General features: G+C 43.3%; 1 protein-coding gene across 8 annotated transcripts in view; it reads left to right on the top strand.

Moving 5' to 3' along the window:
- elf1 (E74-like ETS transcription factor 1) overlaps positions 1-19460 on the top strand; it is a 264463-nt gene that overhangs the window by 210314 nt on the left and 34689 nt on the right. Inside the window, exon 2 of one of the 8 annotated variants that reach the window (XM_055643911.1) lies at positions 4855-5025. The exons of the other annotated variants lie outside the window; for them this stretch is intronic. Coding sequence (XP_055499886.1) covers positions 5013-5025 — 13 coding nt within the window. The 5' untranslated portion in view covers positions 4855-5012. The remainder of the gene's footprint in view (positions 1-4854; positions 5026-19460) is intronic. 8 annotated transcript variants of the gene reach the window in all.

Genomic DNA, 19460 nt, shown 5'->3' with positions numbered 1-19460 from the left:
ACCCTTCTCCTTCTGACTTAGAGGTGAGAGAGTGCTACCCACTTAGGCCAATTTGGCAGTTTATATTAAATGAGTTACAGTGTGGCGTCTGGATGATACCAATGCAGACTCATGGCCTGTTATAGAAAAAACAACTTAATTTGACACCATTTTGTTAACTTTGAACCAGCAGATGTTGATAGTTTGATAGCATTTTACATTTATGTTAAAGATTTGTGGGTTCAAGAACACAAAGGGGAACCACAAGTAAATAGAGTATTAAAGATGGATTAGGTATGCTTGCCTTCATTGGTCATTGGCATTGAATATAAGAGCCAGGAATCCTACTGCAGCTTTATAAAACATTGGCTAGGCCACATTTGGAGTATTCTGTGTAGTTCTAATCACCCCACTACAGGAAGGATGTAGAGGCTTTGGAGCCAGCGCAAAATACTTTTTCCAGGATGTTGCCTAGATTAGAGGGGATTCTTTATAAGGAGTGGATGGACATTGCAGGATTATTTTCTCTGGACCATTGGAGGCTGAGGAGAGACCTGACATAAATGTATACAATTATGAGGGGAATAGATACGATAGACAGTCAGAACCTTTTTTCCAGGGTGCAAATGTCAAATTCTAGAGGGCATAGCTATAAGATGAGAGGGCAAACGTTTAAAGTAAATGTGTGGGGCAAGTTATTTTACACAGAGAGTGGTGAGTGACTGGAACATGATGCCAGTGGTGGTAGTGGAAGCAGATACGATAATGGCATTTAAGAGGCCTTTAAATAGGCACATGGTTATTTAGGTTTGGAGGGATCTGGATCATGTGCAGGCAGAAAGGTTTAGTTTAATTTAGCGACACAGACATTGTGACTGAAGGGTTTCTTCCTCTGCTGTACTATTCTATGTTCTTCCGAAACGAAGTGGGTATTTTTTAAGTTTTCATAATGAAAAAATATATAGTCTGCTTTGAAAAGGAGTATGTACAACAGGGTAACTAAATTTGAGGGTACATTACACCCTGAAGTATTTATAAAATGTTTCAGTCTGCAGGAGATAACATAACAGCAGTGTGTCAAGAAGCTGAAATTGCACCATAAACCTGGGCACTTGACTTGAGGGAAACACTTGATCAGTATGGAGAGGAGACATCTAGTGTCAGACTTTGATGAACAGTCCTCACCCTTGCACTGTCATGCACATCATAATACCTGCCGATATTGTTCAAATGGTGCTGACTGACTGCCCTTTGCCTGGAAATTGGTTATAAATTATATCAAAGGTGGTGGCTATTTTGGGCCGGATTTTGTTTTCCTTTCCAGAAGATCGCTTTCTGGCAGTTAGTATTATGTGTAGCTCGCTTCAAGTAGGTTTTTAAGGGTCTTGATATCAGGAAGGAAATTGTACAGTTGCGGAATCTAAAATCTATAAAGTTAGTCAGGGATGTGCGTCTTTGTTTCTGCTACTTGTCCACTGCCAGCTGCAGACACAGTGGTAGAGCCAGTGAAGTTGCTTCTCACAGTTCCAGAGTCCAAGATCCAATACTGTTCTCCGTCACTGTCTGTATGGAGTTTGCATGTTCGCTCTGTGACCATGTGAGCTTCCTCAAAATGCCCCAGTTTCCTGTCACATACTAAAGACATTTAGATTATTTTGCCACTGTAAATTATTCCTGATTTACACTTTAATTGTTACATCTGTGGGGAGCTGATGGGAATGAAAAGAATTAAAAAAATTGTATTAATCTACAATTAATGGTTCATGGGGTGCGGGACCTGTTTTTTCTGCTTAATCTCTGCAGCATTGCCTTAATATAAATACAACCATTATAAGTGGATAGAGACTCTGGATAATTTGGATTTTGAACCTTGCATACAGTGCCCTCCATAATGTTTGGGACCAAGACCCATCATGCCTTTTATATGCTGAAGAGAAAACTAAAGGGGACTAGTGCCCATAACAAGCATAAGCTAAAGATGGCTGCACTACAGGCCTGGCAGAGCATCACCAGAGAAGACACCCAGCAACTGGTGATGTCCATGAATCGCAGATTCAAGCAGTCATTGCATGCAAAGAATATGCAGCAAAATACTAAACATTACTACTTTAATTTACATTAAATTGCTGTGTCCCAAACATTATAGTGTCCTGAAATCGTGGGACTATGTGTAAACATTGCTGGAATTTCTACATGGTGAAACCAAAATCTATAAAAATGACCTTTATTAGAATCTGACAATGTGCACTTTAACCACGTGTGAATTGTTCTATTACCTGTACTCCACAATCTGAAATTGTGCAGTACAGAGGTATTATTTTGAGAATGAGCTCAGAGAAACTTCCTTGTGTACTTGTGATGGAGAAATGTGTTTCTAACGGAGCAAAACATGATATACTATTTGAAATACACATCTACTTTTGTATTATAATCAACAATTTGTTATTGATTACATATCAAATATATTATATTACAAACCCACTGACTCCCACAACTCTCCTGACTACATTTCTTCCGAAACCACCCCCTCCCTAGGTACCTTCCCTGCAACTGCAGAAGATGTAACACCTGTCGCTGTACCTCCACCATCGACTCTGTCCACGGACCCCAACAATCCTTTCAGGTTGGGCAGAGGTTCACTTGCACCTCCTCCAACCTCATCTACTGTATCCGTTGTTCAAGATGTGGACTCTTATTCATCGGCGAGACCAAACGCAGACTGGGCGATCGTTTCGCGGGACACCTTCGCTCAGCCCGCATGAACCAACCCGATATCCTGGTTGCCAGACACTTTAATTTTCCTTCCCATTCCTACACAGACCTTCCTGTCCACGGTCTCCTCCATTGTCAGAATGAGGCTAAAACGCAAATTGGAGAAACAGCATCTCATATTTGGCTTGGGCAGCTTGCACCCTAGCGGTATGAATATTGATTTTTCTCACTTCAGGTAGCCCCGGCATTCCCTCTCTCTCTCTCTTTCTCTCTCTCTCTCTCTATCCTCCCCCACCCAAGTCACACTAGCTTCTCATTTTCACCCTACAAACAAGTGAACAATGGCCTGTGTACTTTGTCATCGTTACTTTTTGCATATCTTGCATTCATTGTTCTTTATCTCTCCACATCACTATCTCTCTCATATCCCTTATCCCTAACCAGTCTGAAGAAGGGTCTCAACCTGAAACGTCACCCATTCCTTCTTTCCAGAGATGCTACCTGTCCTGCTGAATGACTCCAGCTTTTTGTGTCTACCTTCGTTTTAAACCAGCATCTGCAGTTCCTTCTTGCATATAATTCTTACAATTGGTGTTGTACTTTGTGACTAGGTTTGAAGCCATTCTGTGAGTTATTTAATTGTATTGCATCAGTGGCTCCTGTGCATTTAATTGTTGCCAGAGGACCACTTGAGTTAATTTATCCTGCCAAGTGATGTATAATTGAGCTACCCGTGGACGCTGTATCCCAAATGGTTACTTTATCCCATTTTATTTCATTTGGCTTTGTTGTCAAAAACTGTACCAAAGAAAGAATGTTTGATTTAAGTTTCTGACCAGAATTTAAATTTATGTTCTGATATGATTCAAATTTTGATTTAGAATTTTGCATAGGATGCAATAACAACAACAGGCTTTATATTTCCTTACGATAGCCAATTCTTGACTTGACTTGACTTCAATAATTCCTAACAGAGCTTCAAATTTAGTGCATGATACAAGTTGTAACTAAGCTGATTACGCAGTGTATAATCAAAAACCAATCATAAAAATAGTTGGATGCTTATAAGTTGATGATGTGCAATGCTCTGGATAGAAGCAAATCATGATCACATGCACAGGTCATTCTTGGCTAAGTCTTCTGATGAAATAGAACAAGTTGGTTGTCTGAAGATCGAAACAAAATTCTGGAGTAACTCAGCGGGTCAGGCAGCATCTCTGCAGAAAAGTAATAAGTGACTTTGTGGTGAAATGGAAACATCACCTATTCCTTTTCAGCATCTGCACTTCTTTCTGACACAAGTTGGTTGTCTGTGTGGATGTTGAATATCTATAATTCATAATAAAAAGATAACCATACCAAGCTTATTACGTTAAACTATGATTAGTATTTTCATATCATACTTGTCTCGCAGTAAGCATTAACTCCAGGTGTTAAATGATACATTAGTATTTTGGAAAACTACAATAGCACTACAACAGGAGGTGTCTTTTGATCTTTCCCCAATATCTCTGTAATTTTGACTCCATTTACTTATTCAAATTCTAACAGTTCATTATGTTTACAATGTGTTACTGCCAGTATCTGCTAATCAGAAATACATTCCTCCTGGTTGTCAATCTTTGGAAATCTTCTCTCTATCAACTTAATCTCACCTTTTCCTGATTCTGAACACATAACAAATTTCTTCGCAGCAGTATCCACTCGATGACGAATGACCCCAGCCTTTGTAATCTCTCATTGCTGGAACTATTCCAGTAAATCATCCTGTGCTCTTTCCAAACCCTTCCCATCCTCCTGAATGAGTGAGTGGCACCTAGAGTTTAGCAAAATATGTCAACAGGGCTGACATCTGAGCTCACGTTTTATGCAGGATTAGTAAAACTCCAAAGCAATTCTTTAGCAGATTATTTCACTGGGCTTGGTCACTAATGTTCAGGCATCATAATCATACTTTATTAGCCATGTATGTTTTGCAACATACGAGAAATGTGATTTTCCATAGCCATACCAATAAAAATCAACAAAACACACAAATACATTTTAACATAAATATCCACCATAGAGACACCTCCAAAATAAGTTCAATGTCTTCCCTTCTTTGTTCTCCCACGGTCGGGGGCCTCGAGCCTTCCATTGACGGGATTATCTTGGCTCCCGTAGCCGGCAATTGGGACCTCCGCGTCAGGTCGATCGAGCTCCCGCATCAGGGGGATCTCAGCTTCCCCGCGCCTAGAGATCAGACGGTTGGGGCTGGTCGAACCTTCTACGACTTTGGGGTTTCCTGACATCAGTCTCTCCCCGAGACTGCGAGCTCCTCGATGTTGAAATCAGGTAAGATATCACAGGCTCCCATGGTAAGTCCATGGCCTTGAAGTTAGGCTCAAATTCAGTCTCGAGCAAGGCCGCCAGCTCCATGATGTTAGGCCGCAGAGCGACCGGAGATACGATCCGGAAAATAATCACATCTCCGGCAAGTTAAGAGATTGAGAAATAATCAACATGAGGACCAAAGTTGTGCCAATGAAAGTCAAAGAAGTAATTATGAGATTGAGAAACAAGAATAAAACTGTGAGAGACATCAGCCAAACCTTAGGCTTACCAAAATCAACTGTTTGGGACATCATTAAAAAGAAAGAGAGCACTGGTGAGCTTACTAATCGCAAAGGGACTGGCAGGCCAAGGAAGACAGAAGATTTCTCTCTAAAATAAAGAAAAATCTACAAACACCTGTCCGACAGATCAGAAACACTCTTCAGGAGTCAGGTGTGGATTTGTCAATGACCACTATCCACAGAAGACTTCATGAACAGAAATACAGAGGCTACACTGCAAGATGCAAACAACTGGTTGGCCGCAAAAATAGGATGGCTGGATTACAGTTTGCCAAGAAGTACTTAAAAGAGCAACCACAGTTCTGGGAAAAAGGTCTTTTGGACAGATGAGATGAAGATCAACTTATATCAGAGTGATGGCAAGAGCAAAGTATGGAGGAGAGAAGGAACTACCCAAGATCCAAAGCAGACCACCTCATATGTGAAACATGGTGGTGGGGTTGTTATGGCCTGGGCATGAATTGCTGCTGAAGGTACTGGCTCACTTTTCTTCATTGATGATACAACTGTTGACGGTAGTAGCTTAATGAATTTTGAAGTGTATAGACACATCCTATCTGCTCAATTTCGGAACCCAATTGATCATGCCTTTTATATGCTGAAGAGAAAACTGAAGGGGACTAGACCCCAAATCAAGCATAAGCTCAAGATGGCTGCAATACAGGCCTGGCAGAGCATCATCAGAGAAGACACCCAGCAACTGGCGATGCCAATGAATTGAAGACTTCAAGCAGTCATTGCATGCAAAGAATATGCAACAAAATACTAAACATGACCACTTTAATTTACATTGCTGTGTCCCAAACATTATGGTGCCCTGAAATGGGGGGGACTATGTGTAAACAGTACTGTAATTTATACCACTCCTCTCGCCCCCTTCCTCTCACCCCTCCATCCTCTCTGCCCTCTCCCTCCATCCCCACTCCATCCCCTCTCCCCCCCCATCACCACTCTCCCCCTACTTCCCCCCCCCCTCTACTCTACCACCCTCTACTCCCTCCCCTCTCCCCCCCCTCTCCCCCCCCTCCCCCCCCTTGCCCCCCCTCCCTCCCCACTGCCTCCCTCCGCCTCCCCCCCCTCCCTCTCTCCCCCCCCCCTCTCTCCCCCCCCCTCTCTCTCACCCCCCCCCTCTCTCCACCTCCCCTCCCCCTCCCCTCCCACTCCCCCCCCCATCTCCCCCTCCTCTCTCTCCTCCTCTCTCTCTCTCCTCTCCCCCTCTCCCCCTCTCACCCCCCTGTGTGTGTAGGGGGGTGGTTAGTGTGTGTGTGACGCCGCAGCCCCCTCCCCCCCCCCCCCCCGCGTTGAGGGGACAGGACCCAACACCCCCCCCCCGGTCTAGTATTCTTTAATAACTAAATAAAATAAAATAATAAGCTCTAACAGGAGAAGGAAAAGAATGTGCCATGTAACAAATCTAATGGACTTAGAGTACCTTCCTTCATTGATTTATAAATTACCTGCTTGCTGAAAACAGCATCTTCTATGTTCCTTTGAAAGCTGGTATTAATCCTTTTGAAATGCAAAAATAATTTAAGGAATCATCTTCCTCTGATGCGAGCCAAGTATCATGATGCTGAGTAAAGGATTGCATTTTGTGCAGGTCATTTAATAAATCAGTTGAATTACTTGACAGATTGTTAAAGGAATGGGAAAAGAAGTACTTGTTTTAAGTGGCACCTTTCAGTACCACCTGACATCTCAAAGTGCTTTTCAGTTGATGAGGTACTTAAGGCAGTTTTTGCCATGATGTGGGAAGCACAGTGGCTTGCTTCCACACACCAACACCCTGCGAACAGTGGTTAGGTAAATGACCATAAGGGATTGCATATGCTGGAATATTGAGCAAAAAAAAACCTCTGGAGATTTTCCTCCACAGATGCTACTGGACACATCGAATTCCTCTCACAGTTTATTTTTATTTTTATTATTTTAGGGATCAATTTGATTCAAGACATCCGAGGGTGAGCTCTTTGCCATGGACTTTTAACATCTATCTGGGCAGCAAATTAAAATCCCAATTGAACGACTTCACATGAAAATGCAACACTTTTACTTCATTAGCCCATTTTTTCATAATTGTCTTTCTGTCCTTGATAAAACCAGAAGCAGCAACCTTTTAACACAGGGCCAAATTCTGTGCAGATCTGCATTGCTGCATGGAGTCAATCCTTTGGAAATAGAAATGGTCCATTAAAATTTGAGATGGCCCATTTTAAATGTAATTTAATGGTATAATGGAGGCTTTATTGTCACATGTGCTAAGTGCAAACGCAATGTGAAATTATTTTTCTTACAAGGAGGCCAGTAGTGTATTGCTATACCTAAGCATATTCTCTGATCAGCAAACTGTACAGAAATATTCTATTGATCCTGCATGCACCATTTTCAAAGTCCAGTCCACGCTCTAGGTATTATGAGTGGTGCCCGATCCAGGCAAGCCCCAGGCTGCTACGGGCCTTCAGCCATTACCATCTCTTGGATGAGCGGGTCAGCCTGCGAACTGCCGTTCCTTTCATTGCTCGTCCACCTTTATTCCCTGGAGGAGTCTCCCACAGCTGACCTTGAGGGCATGGTAGGCCAGACCATGGTTCCCTCTCCTCTCCTACTGGTCTCGCACCTTATTCATCACGTCTGTCGTCATTGTCGGCTCCATCCTCCCTGGTTTTTCTGGGTTATTTTTTTTTTTTTTGGATTGGTCATCTGACATTATCTACCAGTCTGTAACTTGGTCAGAACACAAAATGCTGGAGTAACTCAGTAACTGGAGTAACAGGCAGCATCTCTGAAGAGAAGGAAGGAAGAGAAGGGTGACATTTCGTGTCAAGATACGAATTAATCAAATGCAAATGAAATCTTTCTCATAATTAAAAAAAATACAATCTAATTCTGACTAATAACTAACAACTTTGTGAGTTGCCCAACCACTGCCATATGAGGAGGATCTGCAATTCAAAAACAGAGTCAATCTTGAGGAGGTAATTTAAAAAATAAACAGTTTTTATTGAGAACACAAGCGACTGCAGATGCTGTTTTACAAAAAGAGACACAAAGTGCTGGAATAACTCAGCGGGTCAGGCAGCATCTCTGGATAATCGGGAAAGGTGATGTTTCGGGTCAGGACCCATCAGAAAAGACATGTGGAAGTCATTTGTTCTTGCCTCCTCTGGGACTTTCATTCCTGAAATATGGGTGTTGCTTGAAATTGCAGATCATTACAGGTCCCTAGGTTTTACTTGAACAAGTGGTGGTGAAGTAGCAGACCTGTTGTGTTGCTATCCTTATAGTGAAGATGCTCTCACAATCCTGTTAAAAAATCTTAGTGATCAAGCTAACAGTGAGCTGCACTGGGTTCTGAAAGTAGGTAAACCAAGTAATAACAGGGCTACTGGATTACTGTTAAAAGAGTCTTGTCACATGGCTGCTTCTGTCAAAAGAAAAGTCATAAAAATAAATCACTTTCGTGTTGTGCATTGAGTCAGGTCACTGGTGTAACCTCTGCAACTTGTCCCATTATTTCTCTGTGCTTGTTAGTCCCAGGAACAGAGGATAATTATGACTGGACTGAACCATCCTGCTGTTTGCTCCCAATGTTATATATATTTTTGTTTTTATCATTACTCTCTGTGTACTGTTTACTCTAGGAGCCTCATTTGAACAATGAATTTGGTTGCACCCTAGAGTATGTGGCAGTATACTAATCTGAATCTGGCCTGAAGTTGATCGTTTATGCAGCAAATTCTCAGTCTTGATCAGACATCAGGTGTGAGACACAGTCAACTGCAGATGGAATCTTGAGTGAAATACAAAATGCAGGAGTAACTCAGCGGGTCAAGCAGCATCTGTGGAAGGATGATTCTCCTTCTTCAGACTGATTGTAGTAGAGGGGAGAAAGCTGGAAAAGAGATGTGGGTGGGACAAAGCCTGGCAATTGTAAGATGGACAGAGGTGAAGCGAGCTTTGGATTAGCTGATGGGTGGACAAAGATTAGAAATGAAAAGGAGATGGAGTATCAGAAAAGGAGAGGAGTTAAAGTGTACTGTCAAGCCAGAGAAGGGATATAAGTGGAAAGGAATGGTGTCGGGGGGGGGGGGGGGGGGATGGTGGAAGAAATACATTTGCACTGGAGAGAAAAGAGTGGGGAAAGGGTGGGTGTTACTTAAATTTGGAGAAATCAATGTTCCTAACATTGGGTTTTAAGCTACACCATATGAGGTGCCGTTCCTCTATTTTCGTGTGGTTTCATTCTGGTAATGGAGGAAGCTTAAGACAAAAGGTCAGTATGGGAATGGGAAGGGAAGTTGCAATGGTTAGCAGCCGGGAATTTCCGCTGGCCACAGTGGACCAAGCGCAGGTGTTTGGCGAAATGGTCACCTAGTCTATGTTCAGTCAAAGAGTCATAGAGTGATGCAGTGTGGAAACACCTCCTTCAGTTGTACTTATCTAACTGTTTCTTTAAAATTGGCATAGTCCCAGCCTCAACTACCTCGTCTGCCAGCTTGTTCCATACACCCCTCGTCTCCCTGCGCACCAAGGAATAGAGTCCCAGCCTACTCAACCTCATCCTACAGCTCAGACCTTCTTTTCCTGGCAACATTCCCATAAATATTCTCTGTACCCTTTCCAGCTTGACAACATCTTTCCGATAACATGGTGCCCAGAACTGAACACAATACTCTAAATGCAGTCTCACCAACGTCTTATACAACTGCAACATGACCTCGACTTTGGTGTCGCTGATGTAAAGGAGGCCATGTTAGGAGCACTGAATGCAGTAGATGAGGTTAGAAGAGGTGCATGTGAACCACAGTCTCACTTGGAAAGGCTGCTGGGGTGCTTGGATGGGGGTGAGCGAGGAGATGAAGGGACCTGATCGGATATGATTGGGGATCTGGCGATTTCTGCATGGTGTGAAAGAAGACGAGAGGGACTGTATTGCTGGTGTTGTCGACAGAATAAACTTTTAAGACTTTTGTTGAAAAAGTTGTTATTTTGCGTGTGTCTAGTCAGTGAATGCGTGTCTAGTATGTGGGATGATTGAAGCCCGAGATGAACAAAGCTGCAAAATTATGACAGAATGTTAAATACTTTCGATTCCACTATTGGTTCACATGAGATCATACTAAGATCAGCTTTAGGGCTCTGACATATAATCAATCAGGACAAGTATTTTGGCTGCTGTTGTTTTACCACAGCTGACTGCACAGATTGATGAAGACAAAGTGCAGCTTATTGAGAGAACCCATGTTTTCAAGAGCAAGTGAAGAATGAGAAGGACTGAAAAGTGTCAGCGCTAACCGGTTTAAAATGTTCAATTGTGCTGCATAAATACTGCAATTACTGGCAATAAAATGTTGCCTTGCTAACTGTGTAATTTCTCACCCCCCCCCCCCCCCCCCTCCCCCCCCCCACCTCCCGAACCCACCCCCCACCTTGTACTTATCTTTTCCATTGTTATACTTTCATGGCAAACTGACGTGTCATCTTTGCCTGAGAGCAGAGTGCATGCCTGGAAAGTAAATTTTCAAGTGGGTGGGAAGGAACTGCAGATGCTGGTTTAAATTGAAGATAGACACAAAAAGCTGAAGTAACTCAATGGGACAAGGCAGCATATCTGGGGAGAAGGAATTGGTGATGTTTCAGGTCAGAACCTTGAAGGGTCTCGAGCCGACACGTTTCCCATTCCTCCTCTCCAGCTTTTGGTGCCTATCTTAAGTAATTTTTCAAATTCTGGTTTAATCCACTTTGTCTCTCCAAACAAAGACTTCCAAGCAGTTCCCAGTGAAAATTACTGCTCAATAATTGGGATTGGGAATCCTACAACTTGCCCAGGCCTAATAATAGGGACATAGACAATAGGTGCAGGAGTAGGCCATTTGGCCCTTCGGGCCAGCACTGCCATTCAATGTGATCATGGCAAATCATCCACAATCAGTACCCGTTTCTGCCTTCTCCCCACACCTCTTGATTCCACTAGCCCTAAGAGCTCAATCTAACTATCTTCTGAATGCATCCAGTGAATCAGCCTCCACTGCCTTCTGAGGCAGAGATTTCAACAAATTCACAACTCTCTGTGTGAAAAAGTTTTTCCTCATCTCAGTTCTAAATGGCCTACCCCTTATTCTTAAACTGTGGCCCCTGGTTCTGGACTCCGCCAACATCGGGAACATGTTTCCTGCATTTAGCATGACCAATCCCTTAATAATCTTATTTTTCTATAAGATGCCCTCTCATCCTTCTAAGTTCATACTTCGTCTTTCTTCCCCGTATTGCCTTTTTAGTTATCTTCTTTTCATCTTTAGAAGTTGCCCAATCCTCTGGCTTCTCGCTCATCTTGGCTATGTTAAATGTCTTCTCTTTTATTTTTATATTGTCCTTGACTTCCCTTGTCAGTCACGATCACCACTTACTCCCCTTAGAACCTTTCTTCCTCTTTGGAATGAAATTATCCTGCATCTTCAGGATTATTCCCAGAAACACCTGCCATTGCTGTTCTACCGTCATCCCTGCTAGGGTCCCTTTCCAGTCAACTTTGGCCAGCTTCTCCCTCATGTCAACATAGTCCACATTGTTCAACTGCAATACTGACACTTCCGATTTTACCTTTTCCCTCTCAAATTGCAGACTAAAAATTATCATATTATGGTCACTACCTCCTAATGGTTCCTTTACTTTGAGTTCCCTTATCAAATCCGGTTCATTACACAACACTAAATCCAGAATTGCCTTCTCCTTGGTAGGCTCCAGCACAAGCTGCTCTAAGAATCCATCATGGAGGCACTCCATAAACTCCCTTTCTTGGGGTCCAGTACCAACCTTATTTTCCCAGTCTACCTGCATATTGAAATCTCCCATAACCACTGTAGCATTACCTTTGTCACATGCTAATTTCAACTCGTAATGCAACTTGCACCCTATCTCCAGGCTACTGTTTGTGGGCCTGTGAATAACTTCCATTAGGGTAATCTTACCCTTACAATTTCTCAGTTCTATCCACAATGACTCTACATCTTCTGATTCTCTCATCCCTCGCAAGGGACTGAATTTCATTCCTTACCAACAGTGCCACCCCACCCCCTCTGCCCACCTGTCTGCCTTTTTGATAGGACATATACCCCTGAATATTCAGTTCCCAGCTCCGAACCTCTTGCACCCGTGTCTCTGTAATTCCCACAACATCATACTTACCAATTTTGAACTGAGCCTCACGCTCATCCACTTTATTTCTTATACTTCGCGCATTCATATAAAGCACTTTTAATTCGGTATTCACCTACCCTCCCACACCGGTTCCTATTTCACCTGACCTTAATCTCTTATCCCTTCTTGAACTTTCCGTCCCATTAATTTGGGTGTCTTTCGTAACTTTTCCTATACTCTCTTCCCCTTTAACTCCATCCTTATACTCCCAATTTGTCAACTCCCCCCCCACTATTTTGTTTAAATCCACCCGTGTAGCACTAGCAAACCTGCCTGCCAGAATGTTGCCCAAACCTGCCTGCCCTCCAGTTAAGGTGTAAACAGTCCCTTTTGTACAGGTCACCCCTACCCCAGAATAGGTCCCAGTGGTCTATAAATCTAAATCCCTGCTCCTCTGCCACACATTCAGATCCTCTATCTCCCTGTTTCTGCCCCCTCCAGCATGAGGTACTGGAAGCAATCCAGAGATAACCACCCTTGAAGTCCTGCTTTTCAGCCTTCTTCCTAACTCTAAACTCCCGTTGCAGAACTTCTTCTTCCCGCGTCATTTGTGCCCACATGCACAACCTCTTCCGGCTGCTCACCCTCCCTCTTAAAGATGTTCTGAAGTCGTTCCGAGACATCTTGAACTCTGGCACCAGGGAGGCAACAGGCCATCCTCGAGTCTCGCTTGCCGCCACAGAATCCCCTGTCTGACAATGGACAATGCAGTCACCCACCACTATGGCTCTGCCCGACGTCGGTCTCGCCGGTCGAGTCTCTTCGCTAGGATGGGAACCACCGACCTCTCCACCACTCGGACTGAAAGCGTTGTCTACCACGACAGCTCCTAAGAGGGTGTACCTGTTTTCATTTGGTACAGCCACCGGGGTCTCCTGCACTCCACGGTTACTCCTCTTTCTCATTGTCACCCACGTTCGCTCTTCCGGTATCTTCAGTGTGACAACCTCACTGTAGGTCCTGTCCAGGAAACCCTCGTTTTCCCAGATATCCCTGTGGTCATCCAGCTGCTGCTCCAGTTCACCAACTGTTTATTCAGGAGCTGCACCTGGAGACAATTTCTGCAGGTGTAGTTGTCAGAAGCACGCTGTCCCAACTTGCCTGCCATTTCTTCAGTGGACAAAAAAAATCACAAATTTCGAATCAAGTGTCTCCTCCTTGCCTCAGCCTCCTCGCCGAAGACTTACGAGCCAAAGACTCACACTTGACTCACCAAGGACTCTCGAGCCAAAGACTTGGGGAGTGCTCCCCTGTCACACATGCCATCTTTCACAAGAGTCACTAAGTTAAAGGTGTGAAAGATCCAATGGTAATATTGCAAGTAAAATAAGCTCTCCTGGTACTGTTTGTCATTACCCTTCAGTCAGCATCATTAATGTAAATGATATGTTTACATCTCATTACTAATTATGAATGCTTACTGTGCAATAATAGGCTCGTGAATTTCCACACCTCACAAGAAATACTGCACTTCAGAAGTACTTAACTATAATATATTTATGATATCCTGAGTTAATGAAGATCTGGTATAAATGCGCTTGATTTACTTTCTTTGGTCTCTTTAATTTCTACAGGTTGTATATATTTTATAGGAAATTAGGCAGGTGGCTATCTAAAACCTATTTTCTCTTCTAAATAAGGGATATTTTTGGATAAGGTTGTCTAGGTTGTCTAAATTTTGGATACGGTTGTCTAGGTTGAGTACAATTTAGGCTGTGGGGTAGTTTTGAGTAACAGGTTATGATTGTGCATTGTTGTATCTCACCAATAGTATAACTGATAACTGAGACATAATGTACTTCTGATGCCCTCTGTCAAACTCCAGCTTGAGGTATAGAATGGATGAATATATCTGCATACCCAGTACTGGAAGTAGGACAATTATAGGCATGAATCCTCTAATATATGAATTTTTGAGGCGCATTTTCTGGATAAAATATTTTCTCAATAATTTGTACCTGAGCAAATAGTGTTACTCATATATTTATGTGGTAATATAGGATTGTACAAGACAGGAAAGCCAATTGTAGAGCAGCTAGCTTGCTCTATTGCAGAACAATATTTCCTGTGATTAATTTCCTGCACATCTGGCATCAAACTCAAACCCCTTTAAGATTTAGACCACAATGTGGGCTGATACTTCAGTGTCGTTCACCAAAAAAAGGCTCTCGACCCGAAACATCACCCATGCCTTCTCTCCAGAGATGCTGCCTGCCCTGCTGGGTTACTTCAGCATTTTCTGTCTATCTTCGGTGTAAACCAACATCTGTTGTTCCTTCCTACACAAAGAACACATTTACTAATTGACCCCTCTCCGTGCTATTTGGAGTAGGTGCTGTATGTAGATTGGCTACAACATTTTACTGCAAAGTGAATAAGAGCATTGGCAGATAATCCTATTAGATGCTTATTGTTTTGGGATTTCTTGAGGACAGGAAAGGAGCTTTAAGATTGCAAATTTCCATCCTGTATCTTTTATCTCACTAGATTTGCACTTAGATTTTTTTCTCCCTCTGACTTTCGTTTGGTGTTACCATAAGTCTTTCCCACTTGCAATTGCAGCCTATTTTGCACATTCACCTCCCTCTGTGTAAAGTAATTAAATATAAATGGTTATTTCATGTTCTGTCTTTGGACAAATATTTCCTGTAGAGTGAGTAATTGTGCCAGTAAAATAGCTCTGCATCCATAAAGCCCAATTAAAAAAAAAAATGCAAATTGTATAATTACGGGTGGGCTATCCAAGAACTGAGTTTTTTTCCTGGAAATCGGTTCTTCTACATAGAGATCTGGATATTAAACTTTGAGAACTTACAGAAAACTACCATTTGGTTATTGGGTGAAACTGACTGCATATTTATGATTGGAAAAGAGTGATTGGTGAAGTTGTCAATGAGTGTTGCAGGTCACAATTTACAGTCTTCAGCAGAGACAATGAGATCGCAGGTCGACATGCATCCAACCATAGACACTAATTGTAACCTTCTGCCAAAATCCTACTTTCAGGTTTTCCCCCTTTCTCTGCATTTGATTGTTTAACAACACATTGGATGGTTTATTAGTGTTCTGACATTGTTCTGGTGCATGTCATTAATTTATGTCATTATTTGAAGAGGACCTACACTAACTTTATTCGTGGTGTTGTAAATAATTGTAAGGAGGGAAGTTTAAGTTGCATGAAAACCCACAGCGAATCTCTAGGTCAGCTAATTCTTTCCCGTTTCATTATACGGTACATCTTGTAAAAATGCACAGCATGTTATTCAAACAAGACACTTCACCAAGTAACTGCCTGTAGTTGTTTTTTCATTAGAGATATATCATCTAAAATTTATTGTGTTGGACAATGGTCACGGCTCTATTCTTCTGTCAAAAATGATGTATGGTGTAGTTTTTTGATCTCAATGTATTTAACCTAACAAGAAGCAATAGCAAGAAGCAAGAAGCAATTTTTTTAGACGTAAAAATAGCAGATGTTGGAATCTTGAGCAGATAACAAAATGTTGGAAGACTAGGGCAGCAAGGTGGTGCAGTGAGAGAGTTATTGCCTTACAGCGCCAGAGACCCGGGTTCGATCCTGACTATGGGTGTTGTCTGTACAGAGTTTGTACATTCTCCCGTTGACCACGTGGGATTTCCCCGGGTGCTCCGTATTCTTCCCACATATTAAAGACGTGCTGGTTTGTAGGTTAATTGGCTTCTGTCAATTGCCCCTAGTGTGTAGGGTGCGAATGTGGGAGAACATAGAACTAGTGTACGGGTAATCTCTGTTTATTTCATCTTTATTACTATCTGTTGTACTCCCGTGTGGTACGCTCTTCAATAGCACCCAAACCAAAGTGTTTCACTGCATCCTGGTATACATGGTAATAATAAACCAATATCAATACCTTGCTGCCTTCCCTTCCCTTCCCTGTTGCAGGATGTACTGTACAGGCACATCCCTTGCCTGCTGGAGACATTGGAGGGTTCTGTAAAGTTTCTGCTCTCCTGCTGGTGTGGATTTTGCCCAGCAATCTCAGGCTGCCTTTATTTGCATGGCATTCCTGGATTTTCTGGCACATGTCTATGAAATGCTCAAATTTGGTGTATGGCAGGTTGCACCGTGACTGGGGAGGGAGGTGGAGGTTCAACTTGTCCAGGGTGGGGACCGACTCCTCAGGTTGGGGAAGGAAACTAATTACAGAAGCCGGCGTTGACGGTTAGCAATAATGCAAAATGTGTCGGAAGGAACTGCAGATGTGAGCTTAAACTGAAAGGTTGTCACAAAAAAGCCTAAGCAGCTCAGCAGGTCGGGCAGCATCTCTGGAGAAAGGGAAGTGAAGTGTTGGAGATGGTCCAAGTGAATTTGAGTGCAGGATGGAAATTGGTAGTGAAGTTAATGGTCCATGAGTTCTGCATAGGTGCAGGAGGTAGCCCTGATGCAGTCATCAATGTAGCAGAGATAGAGTTGGGGGATACAGCCAGTGTACGCCTGGAGCACTGATGTTTACAGTACCTTACAAAGAGGCAGGCATAGCTGGGGCCCATGCGAGTGCCCATGGCTACGCCATGAAGAAGGGTCTCGACCCGAAACGTCACTTATTCCTTATCTCCAGAGATGGTGCCTGACTCGCTGAGTTACTCCAGCGTTTTGTATCCACATTCAGCAATAGTGCAAGCTGTTCGTTGATCGGTGGCCGGGAGCTCTCTGTCCCGTTTGTAATGTCCACAGTAGGGGAACACAGCGCATCGAGTGCCTGTCTCACCTTTCAGTGGACTAACATTGATCATTTTGGTATCCTTCGGTACCAATTGTAAAAAGATGAAAATTGATCATGTGTGATGGCGCAAATTTATTACCAGTATTGATCATTCCACTAATAGATTATTTTTGATACCTTTCTGAGAAGCAACTTGCCTGATGAATGTTACTATAGCAATGGAATAGATTTCTCCATGGCAAAACTTGCCCTTAATCTGTTTAAAGAAAAAAATTGAAAATACTCAAAGCTTGTTAGGCAGCAGATATAGAGAGAGCAGTTGTAAGGAGGTGCACGGGCTGGTTTCTTGAGCAAAACAAATGTGCTGGAGGTACTCTGCAGATTTCTCCCAAATTGCAAAGACTTGCAGGTTTGTAGGTTAATTGGCTTCTGCAAATTGTCCCGAGTGTACGATTAGAACTAGCATGCATGGTTCGTGCGGACTTGGTGGGCCTGTTTGCACTCTGTCTCTCTAAACATTTATGCCGACCAAGATGCCCCTTCAACTCTAGTTCCATTTGCTGGGTTTGACCCATATTCCTTTTAACCTTTTTTTAATCTCTAAACTAATCCATATACTTATCCTTTTTAAAAATGTTTTTTTATAGTACCTGACTCAACTACCTCCTCTGGCAGCTTGTTGTATATATCTACAAAACTCTGTGGAAAAAGTTGCCCTTCAGGTTCCTACTAAACCTTTCCTCTCTCACCCACCTTATGTCCTTTGTTCCTCTACTCTGTGGAAAAACACACTTTGTGCTTTCACCCCTACAATATACAAGATGGATCCCAGGAATTAGAAGGTTAACCTATGAGCATTTGTCGGCACTGGGCCCGTACTCACTGAAGTTTAGAAGAGTGAGATGGGACCTCATTGAAACATACAGAATAGTTAAAGGTTTGGATAGAGTGGATGTGGAGAGGATGTCTCCACTCCAGTGGGAAAGTCTTGGACAAGAGGTCATAGCCACAGAATTAAAGGATGTTCATTTAGGAAGGAGATGAGGAAACATTTATTTAGTGGTGGTGGTGAATCTGTGGAATTCTTTGCCACAGAAGGCTGTGGAGGCCAAGTCAGTGGATACTTTTAAGGCAGAGATAGATAGATTCTTGATTAGTACAGGTGTCAGAGGTTATTGGGGAGAAGGCATGAGAATGGGGTTAGGAGGGAAAGATAGATCAGCCAGATTGAATGGCAGACTTGATGGGCTGAATGGCCTAATTCTACTCCTATCACTTATGACCTTATGACATGACTATGCTTCTCATGATTTTATACACCTCTATAATATCACCCTCAGCAGCCTCCTCCCCAGAGCCCAGGCTCTCAGGTTCTGGCAACATTCTTCTAAACCTTCTGTACACTCTTTCCAGCTTTAAGGCACATTTCCTTCAGCAGGATGACCAAAACGGAACAGAAAACTCCAAGCCTCACTATCGTCTAGTACAACTATAACATAACATCCCAACTTCTAAACTCAATGCCCTGACTGATGAAAGCCAGTGTGCCAAAACATTTCTCACCACCCTGTACATCTGTGATGCCATAATCAGGGAATTATATACTTGTGCTCCAATGTTCCACTGGAGTTGGGTTCTGGAGCGTCATCTGGGTATACTCCTGACCTTGGGACTAGGAGGGTGGTCTGGGTGCGCTCCTGGTTTTGGGACAAGGAGCGCGATGTGGATGTGATCCTGGAGTAGGGACTAGGAGCGTGGGCTGTGTGTGATCCTGGAGTCGGGATGGGAGTGAGGTCTGGATGTGTTCCTCGCATTGGGACTAAGAGCGTGGACTGGGTGTGTTCCTGGCATCGAGACTAGGAACGTGGGTTGGATGTGCTCCTGGAGTTAGGATCCAGAGTACAAGCCAGGTGTGCTCCTAATGTGCTCATGGTGTTGGGGGTCAAGAGTGTGTGGCTGGGGGTGGAGTGTGAGGTCCAGAGTGAAAACCGTGCGTGCTACTGCAGTTGAGACTGATCCAGAGTGTGGTCCAGGTGTATGGATAGGCCTGCGGCCTATAACATCCTGATGGCATGGAGCTTCTAACCGCGGGCGGGGAGTGGACTTACTATCTGGAGCCTGGGATCCCTCGCCAGAGAAGAGTTCCGACCACCGGCCTGCGGCCGATAACATCCTGAAGCCGCGGACTCCTGTAGGAAAGTGCCGATTCGGGCACTCCAAGCTGCGGAATGTGTCGACCGTTCATGGCCCCGAC

The sequence above is a fragment of the Leucoraja erinacea genome, chromosome 12, assembly GCF_028641065.1.
Source record: "Leucoraja erinacea ecotype New England chromosome 12, Leri_hhj_1, whole genome shotgun sequence".
NCBI classification, from domain to species: domain Eukaryota; kingdom Metazoa; phylum Chordata; class Chondrichthyes; order Rajiformes; family Rajidae; genus Leucoraja; species Leucoraja erinaceus.
The sequence above is the reverse complement of the archived record's forward strand: the minus strand, read 5'-3'. Positions and strand labels throughout refer to the sequence as shown.